The sequence below is a fragment of the Alligator mississippiensis genome, chromosome 4 (genome assembly GCF_030867095.1).
Source record: "Alligator mississippiensis isolate rAllMis1 chromosome 4, rAllMis1, whole genome shotgun sequence".
In the NCBI taxonomy this organism is placed as follows: Eukaryota; Metazoa; Chordata; order Crocodylia; family Alligatoridae; genus Alligator; species Alligator mississippiensis.
In genome coordinates, this window is record NC_081827.1 from 66,150,082 (window position 1) to 66,168,980 (window position 18,899).

Consider the following 18,899-nt stretch of genomic DNA (forward strand, 5'->3'; position numbering starts at 1 on the left):
TGCCCTCCTCCAGCTTTTACTTCATGCCCTTGCTCCTGGGGCATGGTAGCACAGAGAGAGGGCCAGGTGTCTAAGCTGTGCATGCAGCACAGGGGAGGCAGGGTATCTGAGCTGTGCATGTAGCAGGGAGGTAAGCCAAAGAGCCCAGGGTGCTTGTGCTTGTGCTGTGTGAGGCAGGAGCTGGGTTGGACTGCCTGCATTGTAAGCTGATGCATGGCTAGGATGGGAGGACGGTGCTACCTGTGCATTGTTGCGGAGCCCATGCTGCTGAGAGAAGTGGGGGGGACACGCAGCTCAGGGGGCAAACTGCATGCATGATCAGGAAGGGTATGGAGCCAGACTGCCTACGTGGCTAGGAGGCAGGAGAGCCAGGCTGCATGTGTGGCAGGGCTGGGGGTGCACTAGGTTGCTTGTGTCAGTAGAAAGTCTCGGGGTGTTGCTTGAGTGGTAAGCAGCCTGAACTTTCTGTGGCTTCTGGCTACACAGAAGCCCCAAACTAGATAAATAATTGAATTGTTGACTTAAGAGTTATTGGGCACAGGTAATCTTGATTTTCTGAACAAGGAAGGCGATTTTAAAAATTAGGTTGTTAGATTTTTCTGCCTGTATATAGTAAGTACTCTCCTAATTGCAGATGGCATTTTTGGATCATCGAGGTCTTCGCCATACTAATGCAAAAGTGCGAAGCAGAACAGCTTACCTCTTCTCAAGATTTGTCAAGTCTCTTAAGTAAGTAAAAATTGTTTCAAATACTACCTGATTTTTACAGTTTTGTGGATATTGAGGGAGCAGTTTATATACTGTTTTCACTAGAGCAAGTAGAGGTCAAAATGAGTTGAAATGAAGAGCACTCTTTTGGCAAGCTCACGAAGGTTTGTAAAAATCCAGGCAGCTCTGTAGAGTCCTCCACAGTTTTCTGAATCTATGTAAAGGAGCACCTAAATTGCAAACAGCTTTGCAGTTCATCTCAGCTGGATGTTGATTCTTAAACCTAAAGATGGAGAATATAAATGCTATTTTAGCTTTTGCAGTTTTCCTTGGTGGAAGTATACTGCTGTTCTAGTGCTGTGAAGACTATAAGTAGATCATGTCCAGATATGGAAATCATGGGTAGAGTCCTAGTATTTCTGTCATTTCCTACAGTGTGTGCACCTGAAAACAATTCACTCAGGGTAGCCACATGCACATTTTTTGCAAGCTAGTAGACAAGGTTTATCCTGTAGAGGTTTCCCAAATAATTATGAGCATTTTAATTTCAGATTCTATTGGTTCTGGTTTTGGGGACCTAAATACTATGCAGTTAGGAAAGCTGCAGAACAAATCAGGTTTCAAGACTTGAAACCCTGACCCCTTTTTCAGCTGTTGATGAAAATATTTCACAGATGAATGGAGCATTTATGCCCTGTCAGTTATTTTTCCAGGATCTCTTTAAACTCACATGGATGCCTCTGTATCTGTAAAGCTTAGCTCACATCTTGAAGTTTTACAGGCATAAGACTTAAATAAGAGTCCAGAGAATGAAATGGCATGAGAAACATGCCAGTATACCATAATGCAGGAGTGGGCAAAATGCAGCCTGGGGGCCGGATGTGGCCTGCCAGGCCATTCTATCCAGCCTGCGTGGCCCCCCCAAAATTAAGAAAATTAATATTTATCTACCCCTGGCTGCCTGTCATGCGGCCCTTGATGGCTTGCCAAAACTCAGTAAGTGGCCCTCCGCCCAAAATAATTGCCTGCTCCTGCCATAATGCCATGTACTGGCCTGTCTTGGACCAGTCTTTCTCTTTCTCTCCAGTTCAGGGCAGGATCATCTTTTACAACACTGTTATGACTTTCTAAGGGGTGACTTAGAACAGATTCAACAGAAGATACTAAGCATTTTTTTAAAAATCAGACTTCTATAAATATATTACTAATTTACATTATTTTTTACTTCAGTAAACAAATGAATCCCTTTATTGAAGACGTTTTGAACAGGATACAAGATCTGCTAGAACTTTCTCCACCTGTAAGTACTTACAAGTGTTTTTAATGCATGTATTAGGTGCACTTAAATTCATATGGGTGCACGAACAAAAGTAAAATTTAGCAAGAACTGACTGAGCGTGTTTTCAGATTTGAACATACGAGTTAATCCCATTGACTTTCTCAGAGTTCAGTGAGAATGTTTGTGATCATAGGCTTAAGTATCTTGCTAAATCAGGTCCCAGAAGTATGGACTTAAAAAATGTTTATGTAGATAAGATACTATCTAAATACTAGTGGTCTTTGAAACTGAAGGGTATGAAAAGAATTGATACTCCTACTGATTTTTGTTTTGTTTTTGTTTTCACGTACAATTGGAAGTGATACTCTTCTTCAGATACTTATACCTTAAGTAGGAAAAGAAAGGAAGTGGAGCATAATTTGTGTCTAGTAATGAATTTGACTTTTTGTCGAAAAGTAAGTTGTTCTGTAGCAATTTCTCTTTACTACTTGTCCTTTTATATATCCTTGGCTTTTGTATAGGCTTAAAATGAAAGAACTTCAGCAATTAAAAATATATTCAACATAAATCACTAATGTCTTCTGTTTTAGGAAAATGGTTACCAGGCTTTATTAAGCAGCGATGATCAACTGTTTATTTATGAAACAGCTGGGGTCCTGATAGTTAACAGTGAATATTCTGCAGAAAGGAAACAGGCCCTCATGAGGAATCTGTTGACTCCACTAATGGAAAAATTTAAAGTGCTGTTAGAAAAGCTGATGATGGCACAAGATGAAGACAAACAGATGGCACTGGCTGACTGCCTCAATCATGCAGTTGGCTTTGCTAGGTGAGTACAGCATAATTAAAAATAATAATACTTATTTTAACATGTTGACTAAAGAAAAGTTTTAAGATAATTGATTCCTATTCCTTTTCTCTTCAACAATTTTATTGTCCCTAGGAAACTTTCTGCTGACAGTCTTTCTATGCAGTCTAGAAAGTGCTCTAGAGAGAGAACCTTTTTAAGAAAGGTGTCTGATGATACAAGCATATAGTGTATTCAAAAATCTGAGATTTGATTAACTTTACTAAATGTCTCATGAAAACTATTATTTCAAATAAAAACTCTCTAGTATTGTTAATCAGACATCATTTGATGGAATCATAGAAAATTTGGCTCAGAAGGGACCTCTGGAGGTCATCTAGTCCAGGGGTGGACAAAATACAGCCCGTGGGCTGGATCCGGCCTGCGGGGCCCCTAAAAAAATTTAGAAAAATAAAATTTATCTGTCCTTGGTTCCTGTCAAAGATGACAGGAACCAGGGGCAGTAGGACCCAGGGGAAGCCCCAGTGGACTCCCACAACAGTAGGGCCCACCCAGACCCCCAGCCAGAAGCCCCAGCAGGGCCTTCTGGTATGAGACCGTGTGGCTGCCCCAGTGCCAGAAACTCAGGTAAGGGGGGCGGGAGGGAAGGGCGGGGGACTAGCTGGGGCTGAACCCAGGGAAAAGCAGCCCCTCCCCTCCCCGTGGCCCACACTCCCTGCTGCAGTTGCTCGCAGCCCGCATGGGACTGTCCTGAGCAGGCACAGGCAGCCCCATGTGGGCAGCGAGCAGCTGCAGCGCTGGGCACAGGGTGGGCGAGGGGCTGCTTTTCCTGCACTCAGCACCAGCTTGTAACCCGCCCCCGCTGCCAGCCTGTGTCCCGTGTCGGCTCCGGGCTCGCCTGTCAGGGCTGCACCGCAGCAGCTACAGCACCCCCCTGCTTGCTGCGCCAGGCAGTGTTTGCTGCTGCTGCCCAGCGCACGAGCTCCCCGTGTGGGCTGCAAACAGCTGCAGCAGGAAGCACCGGCCACGGGGCAGGCGAGGGGCCACTTTTCTCCTGTGCTCCGCGCCAGCTCCTTCCCTGCCAGCGAGCAGGGGGTCAGGGCTGTGCTCTGCCCCACCACCTGTACCACAGGGCTGGGGGGGCACTGGGAGTGAGTGGGTATGGGAGCAGGGCCCGCACCCATGTCCCAGTGCCAACAGGGCCCAGAGCAGGGCAGCAGGGGCACAGGGTCCCAGCTGGCAGGGGCTCTATGGAGCCGGGCCAGCTCCCCCCTCTCCCTGCTGGTGCAGCCCAGCCTGGCTCCACAGACCCCTACCAGCCTGAGCCCCGCTCTGGGCCCCACCAGTGCTGGCCCTGGGACGTTGGTCCCGAGGTGATGACCATGGGGCAGGGCACCTGTCAAGGGGCAGGGCTACCCATGCAGCCCTCAACAGCTTGCCACAACTTGGTAAGCGGCCCTCCACCCAAAATAATTGCCTGCCCTGGATCTAGTCCTATGTCCTGCTCAAAGCAGGAGCATTCCCAACTAGATCATCCTAGCCAAAGCTTTGTCTAGCCAGGTCTTGAAAACCTCCAAGGATGGAGATTCCACCATCTCTCTGGGTAACCTGTTCCAGTGTTTTACTACCCTCATAGTGAGAGAATTCTTTGTAATATCTAACCTAAACTTCTCTTGCTGCAACTTGAGACTGTTACTTCTTGTTCTGTCATCTGCCACCTCTGAGAATGGTTTAGCTCCATCCTTTTTCAAATCTCCCTTCAGGTAGTTGAAGGCTGCTATTAAATCCACTTTCAGTCTTCTCTTCTCCAAAATAAATTAGCCCAGTTCCCTCAGCCTCTCTTTTATTTGTGAACAGTAAATTCACTCAGACTTAAAGGAACAGAGCACTGAGACTTAGCATGAAGTAAATTATATTTGATGTTTAGTGATGGGAATGCTAAATATTTTCTAGGTTTGTCTTTATCAGGACGTCCAATATTTTTGGAGAGTACATGCAAGCTGTGTTAAGCTTTTAAAGTATGATTTATTCTAGATGTCTTAATTTCCTTTTTGTCTTTGGGACATGAACTAGTGGGTAACTCAAGTGACTTCTTACTTTTGTTGCACAGCCGAACCAGCAAAGCATTCAGCAACAAGCAGACAGTAAAACAGTGTGGCTGCTCTGAAGTATATCTGGACTGCTTACAGACATTTTTGCCAGCTCTCAGCTGTCCCTTACAGAAAGAAGTTCTCAGAAGTGGCGTCCGCACTTTCCTTCATCGCATGATTATTTGCTTAGAAGAAGAAGTTCTTCCATTCATCCCTTCTGCCTCAGAACATATGCTTAAGGATTGTGAAGCAAAAGATCTTCAAGAATTCATTCCTCTCATAAATCAAATAACAGCCAAGTTCAAGGTATGTTTCTTTAACTGTTTATGGATTAGGGCATTACTAAACTTCTTGTTTTTAGCTCTAGCAAAAGGGTTAGTAATATGTGAAGAAAATTACTTTAAGTTCTGTTTTCAGCTTTGAAGGATTTTTCCGTAGGAAAAATTAGTCTTAGGAAGAGAATTGCTCAATACACAAGAATTTATATTATGAGTATTTTGACTGTAATAATCCAAAAAAGCATCTGAAGATATAATTGTATTTACAGCCTGTATATTTTGGTATTTTACTACTTAAAAGCAAACTTCATATATTGATATAAGGATAGTCTGTTTTCAATTGTGAAGTCAAGGTGAATAGGCAAGAAGTATATCTGCTTATTATTTTTTTTAATGTCAGTTAAGCTTTATTAAATTGTCTTGAAGTGAATCTTCTTTCTTTTATAGCGAAATTTACAGGTACGTACAGGCATAATATACAGGTATGCATGCTTTTTTAAACATGGTGGTGTGTGCAGAGGTGTAACAGTGAAGCTGGGTGTCCACAGCAGGTGCTGTGCTCAGGGGCAGCAGTGACTTCCAGTTGCTGCTGCCACTGTTGCAATTGCACATCAGCAGCAGCTGTTGTGTGTCCATTCCTATCCTCCCTGCCAGTCTATGCCTGGCGCAGATGCCCTGGCTACCCTGCCCTAGTTACACCACTAGGTGTGTAATATATAGGGAGAAACACTGGTTTACAAGAGCAGGGTATAGTATTATTTTACCAAAAGTATGTGCTGGTTGCTCTGCTTTACAAGAGATGTACACAAGTGCAGGGTTCTTAAACCTAGATAACGTGTCTTTGGAGCAACACTGTTTGGGAAGTTGTGTACATGTATGTTCAGGATGCGTCACATCCTTATACTTTTGTATAGTAGAAATTCTTAAACCATGGCTTTTTCAAGAGCTGGTTGGTCACGCATTGGCTTTTTTAGTCTGTTAATTCATGTGCTTTTTTAGGTTGTCTTATCAACCTACAGCTTTCCCATGTTCAGTTTCTACAATAATATATAATTATGACTAGGATAGGACTTAACTCTGGATTTACCTACAGAAATTGATCCCTCACAGAAATGTTTCAGAAGCTGTGGTGCATGGAAATCTTCAAACCTATCTTTCCGTTGAAGGTTTCTTCTGAAATATGCTGAAAACAGTTTGAAACCTAAATATGCTAAAGAGAATTTAGTATGGTTGGTGAGCTAACGTGGTGATATGGCACAACCACCATCACCTGAGACATTTGGGCACTGGTGCGCTATTGGGGATTCAGCTATTGGGGTTCTACTCTCTGCACTGGTGGAGAAGGAATGTGAACGTTTTGAGAGGTTGGGGAAGGAAGAACTTTCTTCATACTATAATGTATCTCCTTAGCTGCTTCACAGTTGACACTGAAGGTAATTCACTATAAGGTGGAGGGAAGTAAATTGCCATGGCAGAGACACCTGAGAGTAAATCGGGATTGCCTTACACCCTGTATCTTATGGACTGCTCACTATAAGAAAATACAAATGTGACACTTGCATTGCCACAAGGTCAGTTTAGCAGTTTATGAAAATCTGTTCTTCTGACAAACGGTCACATCAGTTTATAAAACTGCCAAATTTGAAGAAATCCAGGTAACCTTCTGATTTCAAGTTTATCTATTAGACTTTCTTCAAGGAAGAGGGAATGTGGAAGTTTGAAGGGTTGAAAGGGCACTGTCAACTTTAACACATCTGTGAAGGTAACAGAAAACAGATTTTCTCAAGGTGCCACGTTTTGAACTCCATCAGTTTGAGGTCTTACAGAATTTTAAAATAAATGTTGCTTGGGTTATTGCAAGTCTAGGATTGTTTCCCCTTTTTCTGTGGGTAAAATGCCTGCTTTCTAAGTCTGAAGCAGAGATTGAATACTTTCACTAGTGTAAATACGGAGAAAATATTATAGTAGCTCTAGGATAAATGGATCCATAGGTGTATAATTGTGTGTGTATATCGTTATGTATGGTATATCCACATGCTGAAAGTTACACCAAAAGTTGAGAATTGTGGTGATTTTTTTTTCCTTTTGTAACTGATTTTTAATTTTCAGGTGTTCAGTCTTTGTAATTAATGAATTAGTTTATAATGTGTTTCCTACTTCTGCAGACCCAGGTTTCTCCATTTCTGCAGCAAATGTTTATGCCGCTACTTCATGCTATTTTTGAAGTGTTGCTTCGCCCAGCAGAAGAAAATGACCAGTCTGCTGCTTTAGAAAAGCAAATGTTACGGAGGAGTTATTTTGCCTTCTTACAGACGGTCACTGGCAGTGGTATGAGTGAAGTCATAGCTAATCAGGGTGAGCAATCACTTTTGGAAATGGACTATAAATAACATTTATATAGTAAACAGTTTTATTTTCCAAAGTCATCACTAATCCAATTCTCCTAAATTACATCAATATTAATTAATTGTAAATGAGCTGCACTTAATTTTGACTAAAGAAGTCTGTAGTGTTTCTAATGAAAATATGTGAATACTTTCATTTTTAGTTATTTTGTCAATATGTTGTTGTAATGTCAGGTAAATAGTACAGCCCCATTATAAATGTTTATTTCACTGGAAATGCTTATAATACGGTCAGGTCATCTGTTATACTTCAGAGAAATCATTATATGGAATACTTTATTATAAGTGGATAATGTTGTGCTGGTATACATGCACGTTTTAGTGTCTGCCAGCAGAAGCTATAGTTCACTATCTGTGCACTTAAGTGGACAGCAGCTATGGCTGCTCTTTCTTCCGTGGTTACGCTTGCTGTTCCCTCTGTCTCCTTTTCTTCTGAGGACAAAGCCTCCATATAACTCCCTAGATACCTAGCCAGCCTCTTTACACCACCCTTAACAGCTAGTACAAATTTTGGGCTTCTTATTACTGAAAATGTCAGATGTCTTGTTGACTCAGTGCAGAGTCAGGCTTTAAGCTGTAATGGAAGGAAATATTGAGACATTTGAGAAAAGTAACAAAAATATGAAATTTTATGTAAGCAAGGCTATAAAAAATCTATGCCAAAAATGTATGAAGCAACTGATTGTTGAGTATCTAACAAAGTGAGGTGGAAACTTGCACGTGGCATAATATTTAGCAAACAACTGAGGTATTTTAAAGTTACCATATAAAGCTGAGTATATATGGGAAACAGACTGAAATGTAACTGCATCTCCATTCCTGTTGGGAGTGGGGGTGGAAAATGGACCTCTCAAACATTGCAGAGTTTTTAAATTAGCTGTATAAGTTTGCAGTGAAGGGGAGAGAGCTGGGTGCTGTTGTGGGACATCAACAGAGACTTGCACTCAGTGTGCATCAGAAGTTAGAGGGTCTAAAACATTAGAATATGTAAATAATAGGCTAACAAATACTTTAATGCCCTTATTTTGGTTCTTGGATTACTGTGCTCAGCTGTAGTCAGTCTGTCTCAAAGAAAACACATGGGTAACAAAAGTGATGATGAGGCACAATTTCATATGAAGCATAGAAAGATTAGACTAGACATGTTCAGTTTGGATGGGAAACTAAGCCTGTATAGAGGGATAACAGAACAAATACAATAGAGAAGCTAAAACCTTGAGTTCCTGATATTTTTTTCCTTCTCTTATTTAAGGACAGTCAAGCATAAGGAAATACAGTTTTAGGTATCACATTTAATAACTTCAGGAACTTGTCTTGAACTATCATTGAGGCCAAGTGTTTTAGGATTGCAAAAATGATTAGATGCTTCCAAAGATAAAACTTCTATGGTTTCTAAGATGCTCATGCTCCAGGGTATAAAACAGTGACTTGGTGGGGTAGAGGGAGATGCTCTGCCTGTGAGCAAGCTGCTCCCTAAGACTTATTGCACCTTCCTCTGAATATTTGCTACCAACTGCATTCTGCAGCAGGGTGCTTGACATGATAGAGCATGGCAGTTTTTCTTTGTTAACTGCAGAGGGTAGATTGGTAGCTATTGAATGTTAGCTCTGGTAAACGTATGCAAATACCCTTTAGAAAGACAAAATACTAGTGTAATGACAGCTTTCACGATTCGTCCTTCTGTCCTCACTCCCTAGATTAATTGTCCTGGCCTCATGCAGAAATGAGTAGTTCTTAGAAGCATGTATCAGTTTAAAGTATTGAGACATTTTCTTTTCCCTCCCCACCACCGCACCCACCTCTCCTCTAATGTCTAGCTAAAGAACATTTATTTTTGATTCTGGGAGGGTTTTTTTAGTTGTAAATTTGATAGATGAATCCTTTCTGTGGACGTATCCCACTTCCAGTGTTTTTGCTGATTTATAAAGCTCTACAAAAATATAGACTTTAGCAGATTACTTGTGAGGGGAAAAATACAGAAGATTTTATAGGCTTTCTGTCAGACACCCACAGAATTGGTCACAGCCATATTTGTCAAGACAAATCAAATTCCTATCTTTCATATATCTCTTTGCCAGTGACTATATTAACTTCAGTTGTGCCATAACCCAAAAGGAATTTTAATCTATGGCTATCTCTGCAGTTCAAAATCTGATTTCTTTCATCCAGAAAAATGTTATTGGTGGTCTGGCAAAATTGTGAAGCTGGCAGGAGGCATGCATTTTTATTACAATTTAAAAAAAAAATGCCATAGATGCCCATTTTTAAGTTCACAGAATATTTGAGATACTCTTCTACTGTAATGTTTTGTGTATTGAGAATATAACTCTTAGAGTCTGATTCCCTAATTCAGAACTCACATTTCTTGAATTACAAAATAATTAGCTATTCACTCACAGCTGAGTTTATTCTTTAAGAATGTAATTTACTGTAATTTATTATAGGTGCCGAGAACGTGGAGCGAATATTGTTCACTATCATTCAAGGAGCAGTGGAATATCCAGATCCTATTGCACAGAAAACTTGCTTTATTATTCTTTCAAAGTTGGTAGAGCTTTGGGGTAAGGTTGCATTGATGGCTTTCTGATTTTGCAAGTTTTCAGAAAGTAAAATACTGACTACTGCTTTTTTTTTTCCAGGAGGCAAAGATGGACCATTGGGTTTTGCAGACTTTGTCTACAAACACATTGTTCCTGCATGTTTCCTGGCACCTTTAAAACAAACATTTGACTTGGCAGATGCACAGACAGTATTGGTATATACCTTTTATTAGTTAATTATAGAACCTTCATTTCCCTCATATTTAGCAACTTCTTACAGATGAAAAATGCATACAACATCAAAGCATTGATTTGGTTGAGACTTTATATCAAACAGTATATTATGTCACAAAAAAACTAGATGAGGGGTTTGGGGGAGGGGAGGTTGAGACTTGGTGCTGAATTCTGCAAGCCACCTGCACTTATTTCAGGCTGACTTGAGAGAACTGCAGGACCGAGTCCCCTGGTATAAACTTATAGTACAATAATTTAATATTCAAACACTTGTCTGTACTTAAATGCTTGTCTGTACCTTAATCTTAAATTTGTGTTAATCCTAGTAATTTTTTTGCAGGCTTTATCAGAATGTGCAGTAACATTAAAAACAATTCATCTCAAAAGGGTAAGACTTTTAAAATTTAGTGTAAACTAAATGTATCCTAAGGGAGAATCCTCAAAATTAAAATAATCCCAAAAGTTGGGAAAGTGTTTTAGACTAAAGGAAAAATCTAAAACTAGGGAAATATAATAGATTTCATAGACATTAGGATTGGAAGGGACTCCACAAGATCTTCGGGTCCACAGAAATTCACAAAAGTAACCTGTTGCAATGGATTGCAAAATACATTAGCCATCCTGTTCTATATATTAATACTATACTAATTCAGATGTTTTCCTAAATTCAGCATAATCACTGTCTTGTTAAATTTATTCTTCTGTTTCACAAATACTAACTTAGATTCTTTGCTTTCAGCATTTTTAAAGTTATATTCTGTGGTAATCTATATGTGAAAGATCTCTTCACTTAAAGTGATTTCATTATTTTAAAAAATAGTATAAAAACTGAATAGTCTCTATTAACAGGTCAACATTCTGTGAATGTGTGCACACGTGCACACACATTTGCATGCCTTGGGGCGTCTATACATATGTCCCGGGAAGGGCGCTTAAATTAGAGAGGCTCTGAGAGCTACTCTAATTAAAGCACCTGCAGCATCACGTATTCAGTGTCCTGCACTTCAAAATGGCGGCAGGGGCACTTTAACTAAACTTGTTCAGTGGTACCCCTGCCACCATTTTAAAATGCGGGGACTCTGAATATACATGACACGGAGGCTGCTGGAGTTCGCTAATTAGTACACTCCAGCAGACTCGCAACTGACACAGTCGAGCCTGCTCCAATGTGTGCTGACTTGCAAGTGTCAGAGCAGAACTCCCTCATGTATATAGGTGTCCACTGTGACCAAAAACCAAGGGGGTTTTAGCCATCTTTTCAAAAACTCTTAGCACTGGAGAACTCTCATAGCTTACAGAATTATCTGGATTGCATTCCTTTTGCTTCAAGCAAAATTGAATGCCAAGTTGTAATAACAGAACTAATGAGTCTTTATGAAACTACTTGGCTCTTTCTGCCTCTGCTAGTTGGCCAAATGGATCTTGTTTCTGCACCTACAAAGTACCTTTGCTACTTGGCAAACAATGGAAAAACCAATATCTTGAACATTTCCTTCTTCCTTGTTGCCAAGAATTCAGTGACCTAAATGCTGTTTCTTCCAGTAAAAACTACATAATTTTAGTAGATAACAGAAAAGATTAGCAGTACCCCTGGAGATGGAGGTATATTTGGATGCCCAGTTCATCAACCATTCATCAAAACAATGTTTCTACTAGGTAGCAAAACTTAAATAACACAGCTAACAGCTAGACTGATAAAATGGTTGGTGCGCACTCCCTCTGAATGCTTAAAGAATGAGTTTTGTCATATTTTGTAATGTTGGTAATAAATGAAGGACCCAATTTCCATTTAGTTAATTGGCTTGAGCAGTATTTGATTTCTGCAGCTTTAATTTAGCCAAGCTTTCTTTTTTAAAGAATAATTTTCCTCAATGCAACAAATAAATGTAATGGAGTACTTTAGGCTCATAAGGAATGCTGAAACCTGGGGAAATCTTTCATGTTACACTTTTATATTATTGCTATGAAACTTTTTACTACATGGAGCACTGTAGGTATGCATACCTTCTCTGTTTAAAGGCCAAAACAAATCATTTGTTATTTTTTCTGTATCATAAAGCATACTTCCAGCAACCTTTTTCCCCTTAATTTTACAAGATCACATTTGGTTTTTGAACAAAACTTTGGTTTGATTTATGAGTGTACTTGTTATCCCTAGGGTCCTGAATGTATTCAGTATCTTCAGCAAGAGTATCTGCCTTCCCTGCAGGTAGCTCCTGAAATAATCCAGGTAGGAACCTTTTTCTCATCTGTATTTGAAATAATGCATTAAGTATGCATTTTCAGTTTTCAAAACATGTTAGTAAGTTTAATATCTCCTATCACACTTCAGTAAAATATACAGTTGCAGTATTAAAACTTTTTTTTTTTTTTTTATCTAGCACAGGGTTGCTCAACCCCTGGCCTGTGGAACAGTGTCATCTGGCTTTGGCAGTCGGGGAGAGGTGGCGGCATTAATTGCCACTCCCCTGCTGCCAAAATTTCAGGCCCTCTAGAAGTGGTGATATGGCCCTGCATGCCAGATTGCACTGCTGAGAGACAAGATCCAGGCATACAGGGCTGGAAGGTGGGGCACCATTGATCTGTCAAAACAAAAAATGAGTTACTAATCACAGTTTGGGAAGGGAGGGGCAGGATATGAGGCTGCAGCAACTTAACTGATGCTGTGCTGAATAATTAAAGCACCTCACCACAGAACTCCTCCCACAGATCTTCAGTTTAGTGTACATAGTTGGCCCAGCCAACTCTGAAGAAACGAGAAACTTTGAGTAACTAGCTTTTTCTCTGAATAGGCTACTGAAACAATACATAAATGTTAAGTAGAGGTGCACTGATACATCTGTCTATATTGTATTGGCATTGATAAAAGGAAAATTGACATTATTGGCAACTGAAACAGAGGCAGGGTCCCAGTGAGTCTGCGACTCAAAAACTAAAAAAAAAAACCCCAAAAACCAGAATGAACATCAGTTATGCCTGAAATGTACATTTTATTACTCCTTCCTAGGTATTCTTAATGCATCTCAAGCATTTATTCTTGCTCATCTATACAATATTTAAATATTTTAATCTTTGTTCATTTCCAGGAGTTTTGTCAAGCGCTTCAGCAACCTGATGCTAAAGTTTTTAAAAATTACTTAAAGGTAAGGTTTTGAAAATAACATACATTAACTTAACTCATGGTAGTGATTTTAAGATAGGCTTAAAACATATCTCTGGTCCTGCAACTTAAGAATAGACTGATTCTACATTTCTTATGAACTGCAAACATAAAGATGCAAATACTGTAAAATGGATAAATAACTACTGAATCATTGTGCTAAAAAAATCATAAATAGCTTTGCCTAATTGGAAGGAGGTATTGAGTAAGGTTACCCAGGGGTCTACCCTGAGTCTGATACTGTTTTAATATCTTCATAGTTTGCAGAGGACACCAAGCTGGATAGTTACATTACATTTTTTAGAAGATAGAACTAGGAATTCAGAAGAACCTTAAACTGGAAAAATGGTCCAGAATTGCTCAAATGAAATTGAGTAAGGACAAGTGCAAGGTGCATTTGTGACAGAATAGTCATATGCCCAAATACAAATTTGGGGAATGACTAGCCAGGCTTGCAGGAAAGGACTTCTAGATTTATGGAAGACTGCAACCTAAATGAGTCAGTAGTGTTCTCTCCCTCCCTCTCTCTCTTTTTACCAGACCTAATAGTATACTGAGTTGTATTAATAGGAGTGTCTCTTGCAAATGACTACTCTGTTCAGTCTTTGTTTTTCATACCCCCTTCCTCCTGGGTTCTGGAGCTGTACCAATGCAGTAGCTGGGCTGGAAGTTTGACAGACCGGGTCTAGATGACCTTTTTGACGATCTCTTCCAGCTGCATTTTTTGATGCTAAGCGAAGACTGAAATCAGTCTCTTTTTGAGGAAGAACAGCCTGAATACTGAAAAATCACTGCTTTGTTTAATTTGATTGATGTGCCCATCTACAGGTTTTTATATAGCTGTGCTCCCCGATTCTAAGTTATGAAAAAAATAAAAATACTGTTACTACAACCACTGTAACCTCTCCAGCAACTCAATAGATATTGTAGGGTGGTTCTTCCTCTTCCTCCTGCCCCCTTTCCTTTCCTTTCCTTTCCTTTCCTTTCCTTTCCTTTCCTTTCCTTTCCTTTCCTTTCCTTTCTGCCTTCTTCCCCACTCCCTTCCTCCCTCCCCTTTTGCTTTCTCTCTCTTTTTTTTTTCAAAGATCCTTTAAAAGCTTTTTTGCTAAGACATGTGGCGTACATTTTTTTTTTTTTGTCAGTACCACAAATGATTTTCCACAGACCAGGGATTGAGCACTCCCATGCTAGATTAACAAGAAAAAGTTTTAATATTTCAGCAGTATATTTTACTGAAGTGTGATGAGAGATATTAAACTTTACATGCTTTGAAAACTGAAAATGCATACTTAATACAATACTTCAAATACAAACTAGAAAGAGGGGGTGCTCAATCCCTGGTCTGGAAAATTGGTGGTACTGACAAAAAAAAGTCACACATTTTAGCACAAAAAGCTGTTAGAGAATCTATGAAAAAAATGGGAAAGCAGAAGGGAAGGGAGGGAGACACAGACAACCCTACAATATCTATTAAATTGATGGAGGGTTTATAGAGTGGTTGTGGTGATAGAGTTGCTTTTTTTTTTTTTATCGTTCATAACTTGGAATAGGGGCACAGCTATAGGGATTTGAAATAATCTTCCCTAAAGTTAATGTGTTGAATACATACTGACTAACTATACTGTACATATGTATAATCTGTTTCCTCAATCTTTAATAAGATCTGCAATTTTTTTAACAGGTATTCTTTCAGAGAGCAAAGCCCTAAGGAAAATACTGGAATCTCATGTACCTGTTTTCATAATCAGAAAGTCCAGTTATTAATTTATAAAAATGCTAACTTTTGTGCCATTTAAACTGGTTTTGTTTTTAATGATGTTACTTTGTGCTTACAACGGAACATTATTTTAGCCTTTGTGTAAAAAATGCAAAAGAATATGCCCCCACTTCTGCATTTTGGAAACATGCAAGGTATGTGTCAACATGAAAAGTTGCCTTCATGCCTGCACCAACATGTTTTACTTTGTATAGGATGATTTAAGTTTATGCTGTAACAAATACACCAATGAAATATCTGTTTTTTATTTTTGAAATTAAATGTAAAAATCCCTTCTAAGACCATAGCAGTGGTTATTAAACTGTGTACATTTTTTAAAATAATTACATGTTTTCGTAAGATACATATTTCAGTTGTTCATGTATGATGACATGAAAAATAAAGCAATCAAACTCATTTTTGTAGATAGTCATTTCACTGAAGTTATCTTAATGATAAATTATATATATATATAAAAAACATTGGTTTAATAAATGATTTAGCTTAAAAGTACATCTGATTCTACCTTTTATAAAAAAATAAAATAAAATTTATGTAGTGAAAGCTGCAAGTCTTTGAATCATTGTGTTGAGTCTCTAGGTATTTTTTTTTATGGCTTCTGTATATTCCTCTTGTTCAAGACCTGGTGTTTTATAGATAGCTTGTCTAAGTGGTAAGATCCAAATGGGGCCTCAGTCTTGCATGTGGGTCAACTAAGCAAAAATGTGTTCATTAAAATGTCTTTCAGTGGCTATTCCTGTTTTGATTTGTGCCAGCCAGTTTTTATACAGTTGTATTCATATGTACTTCTGTCCCAAATAGGGTCAAGTTAATAATTGCAATGTTTATTTCTGTTGGGGGGGTGGGGGCCAGTTGTGTTGTTTTGTTTTGTTTTGTTTTGTTTGTCAGTGCCTCCATCAAGCTTTTTCTGCCTAGTGACTATTCAGCATTCTTAGCCATTCATCCACAAATACTGAAGTGAGTCACAAACTCCCTGGTTCCTACACAACTCTACTCCTTTCTATCACAATTTATGCTGCAAATATCCTTTGTCAATGTGGTTGGGGAGGAATAGGAAACTCATCAAGGGTAAGCAATGAAGGCACTGTAAGATCAAGAATCAATAAATACCATAATAGAAATACCAAAAGTCACAATTGTGGCATCTCTAGCATATAACAATTCCAACCAAAGAAACTTTCTTTCAAAAATATGCAACTAATAGAAAGATTGGAGCTGCCCTCAGACAGGATTTTATGGTTTCCTTGGCTAAACTTGAAGCATCCCTGGTTTACTACTTGCTGACCTGCCTGTATGACCTTAAGGCTTTAGATGATGACTTTTCTCTCTCTACCCTTATGAAAGTATCCCTAATAATAGCCCTTATGACAGATCCTCAGTGGAGGAGTAAGGTACTCATCAGCTACCTGTGCCTCCATACTACAGACACCCACTCAAAACAAACCCTGTACTCAGTGACCATCACCATATCTGATTCTGCTGAATATTGCAAAAAATTGGGATAGAGAACACTTACAAAATTAATAGAGCTGACAAATGATTGGAAAATTAATTGCAATCAATTGTGAGATTTAAAAAATTAGATACAATGAATTGCAATTTTGATCGCACAGTTAAACAGTAATAGAATACCACTTATAATAAATATTTTTGATGGTTTTTTCTGTATTTTCAAATAAATTGATTTCAATTACAACACAGAATACAAACTGTACAGTACTCACTTTATTGTTTTTGTTTACAAATAATTGCACTGTAAAAATGGTAAACAGAAGAAATAGTATTTTTCAATGCACCTCACTGCATTTCAGCCAATCGTGTAAGCAAACAAGTTTGTTTACATTTTTGGGAGATATTGTATGCTTCTTATTTACAATGTCACCTGAAAGTGAGAATAGCTGTTCACATGGCACTTTTGTAGCCACCATTACAAGGTATTTACATGCCAGATGTACTAAACTTTTGTAAGCCTCTTCATGTTTCAGCCACCATTCCAGAGGACATGCCTCCATAGTGATGATGACAGGGTTTTACTTTATAATGATTCAAAACAGTGTGGACTGATACCTTCATTTTCAGCATCTGAGTCAGATGCCACCAACAGAAGGCTGATTTCCTTTTGTGGTGGTTTGGATTCTGTAGTTTCCACGTCGAAGTGCTGCCCCTAAGACTTCTGACAGCATGCTCCACACTTCATCCCTCTCAAATTTTGGAAAGCACTTCAGTTTCTTAAACCTTGGGTTGAGTCCTGTAGCTAGTTCTAGAAATTACATATAGGTACCCTCTTTGCATTTTGTTAAATCTGCAGTGAAAGTGTTTGTCGCAGGGCACCCGGTGCTCCTGCTCCTAGAGAGGAGAAACTGCCAGGAAGAGAGAGAGCAAGCCCTGGCAGGTCATAAGGAACCCAGCTGAGGGTTGCCAGGGTAACAAGTGCAGCTGCGGGTTGCCAGGGCAACTAATCTGAGTCAGCTGGCCAGAAAGGGGCAGGGCCTGGCCCTCATAAAGCCCAGGGCTGAGGCCAGGCTAGCAGTTCCCTGCCAGCAGCCAGAGAGGCAGGAGCTCACGGGGCTAAGATGCGAGTGCTGCTCAAGCAGGCTGAAGGATGGTGGATCTGTGGTGCGGGAGCTATGTTGTTACAGCCAGGCAGTCTTAAGTTAAGTTATAGCCAGGAAGCTTGTGTTTTGTTTGGTTAGTGTTTATATTATACCAGAGGTTTGGGTGAGGCTGTAGGGGTTGGAGGAGGCCTCATAGAGACCCCGTAGGGGTGGGGTGCCCTAGCGCCTGTGAGGGCGCAGTACTCATAGGGGGCTCACGGAGTGTGAGAACCCTGGCGCCAGTGAAGGCGCAGCACCAGTGCAGGCGCCACTTGCAGTGAGGAGCGCAACCAGTGGGTTGCGGACGGGGAACACAGACCCCGAGTTGTGTGCGGGGTACGTAGACCCCAGCCCCCAAGAGGGGCGTTTTGAGAAGCCCGAATGTGGGCGTGGCGAGCCCCAGGAAGGGGGAGCACCCTTTGAGAAGCCCAGCAGGGCACAGTGAGCCCCAGAGAGGGGGTGGCACTATTAGGGAGCCCTGCGGGGCATAGGGAGCCCCAAACAGGGGGCGGTATTATTAAGGAGCCCAGCGGGGCACGGAGGGTCTCAGAGAAGGGGGACCATTGCGAGGCCCAAGAGGGGCCCGATTGAGAAACCCAGGACAGGAGTAGCAAGCCCGGTAACAGGCTAGCACTGCGAAAAACCCAGGACAGGGGCAGGGTGCTGCGGTGGACCCAGACAGAAAGGGTTAGCAGTACAGCGCCCCAGAGAAGGGGGATGCTGCGGTGGTCCCCAGAAACGGGGATAGCAGCACGGTGCGCCCATACCAGAAAGGGTAGCAGGGCGGTGAGCCTAAAGGACCGGAGACTCGCTAGGGAGTTCCGTAGCAGGCTGGGTTATTTTAGAGAAGGCCCAGAGTGGGCTTGACGAGAGTCCTAGTGAGGGGCTATGTATCAGAGGAGACCCGGGGAGAGAGTAATGAGGGCGGGGTGCTGCGGTTGTCCCTGAGGAGAGGGGATAGCAGTGCGGTGAGCCTGAGGAGAGAGCCCGGAGTGGGCTAGATCACAGAGGAGGCCCGGGAGAGTG

At 40.6% G+C, this 18,899-nt stretch overlaps 1 protein-coding gene across 2 annotated transcripts in view; it reads left to right on the forward strand.

Moving 5' to 3' along the window:
• XPOT (exportin for tRNA) overlaps nt 1-15,822 on the forward strand; it is a 58,013-nt gene extending 42,191 nt beyond the window's left edge. For both annotated transcript variants that reach the window (XM_019493086.2, XM_014595911.3), the window contains 11 exons: nt 635-729; nt 1,939-2,008; nt 2,578-2,816; nt 4,906-5,191; nt 7,329-7,518; nt 10,013-10,129; nt 10,208-10,323; nt 10,683-10,730; nt 12,501-12,572; nt 13,429-13,485; nt 15,184-15,822. In XM_019493086.2, the coding sequence (XP_019348631.1) occupies nt 635-729; nt 1,939-2,008; nt 2,578-2,816; nt 4,906-5,191; nt 7,329-7,518; nt 10,013-10,129; nt 10,208-10,323; nt 10,683-10,730; nt 12,501-12,572; nt 13,429-13,485; nt 15,184-15,210 (1,317 nt within the window). In that variant the 3' untranslated portion in view covers nt 15,211-15,822. The remainder of the gene's footprint in view (nt 1-634; nt 730-1,938; nt 2,009-2,577; nt 2,817-4,905; nt 5,192-7,328; nt 7,519-10,012; nt 10,130-10,207; nt 10,324-10,682; nt 10,731-12,500; nt 12,573-13,428; nt 13,486-15,183) is intronic.
• The last annotated feature ends 3,077 nt before the right edge of the window (nt 15,823-18,899 follow it).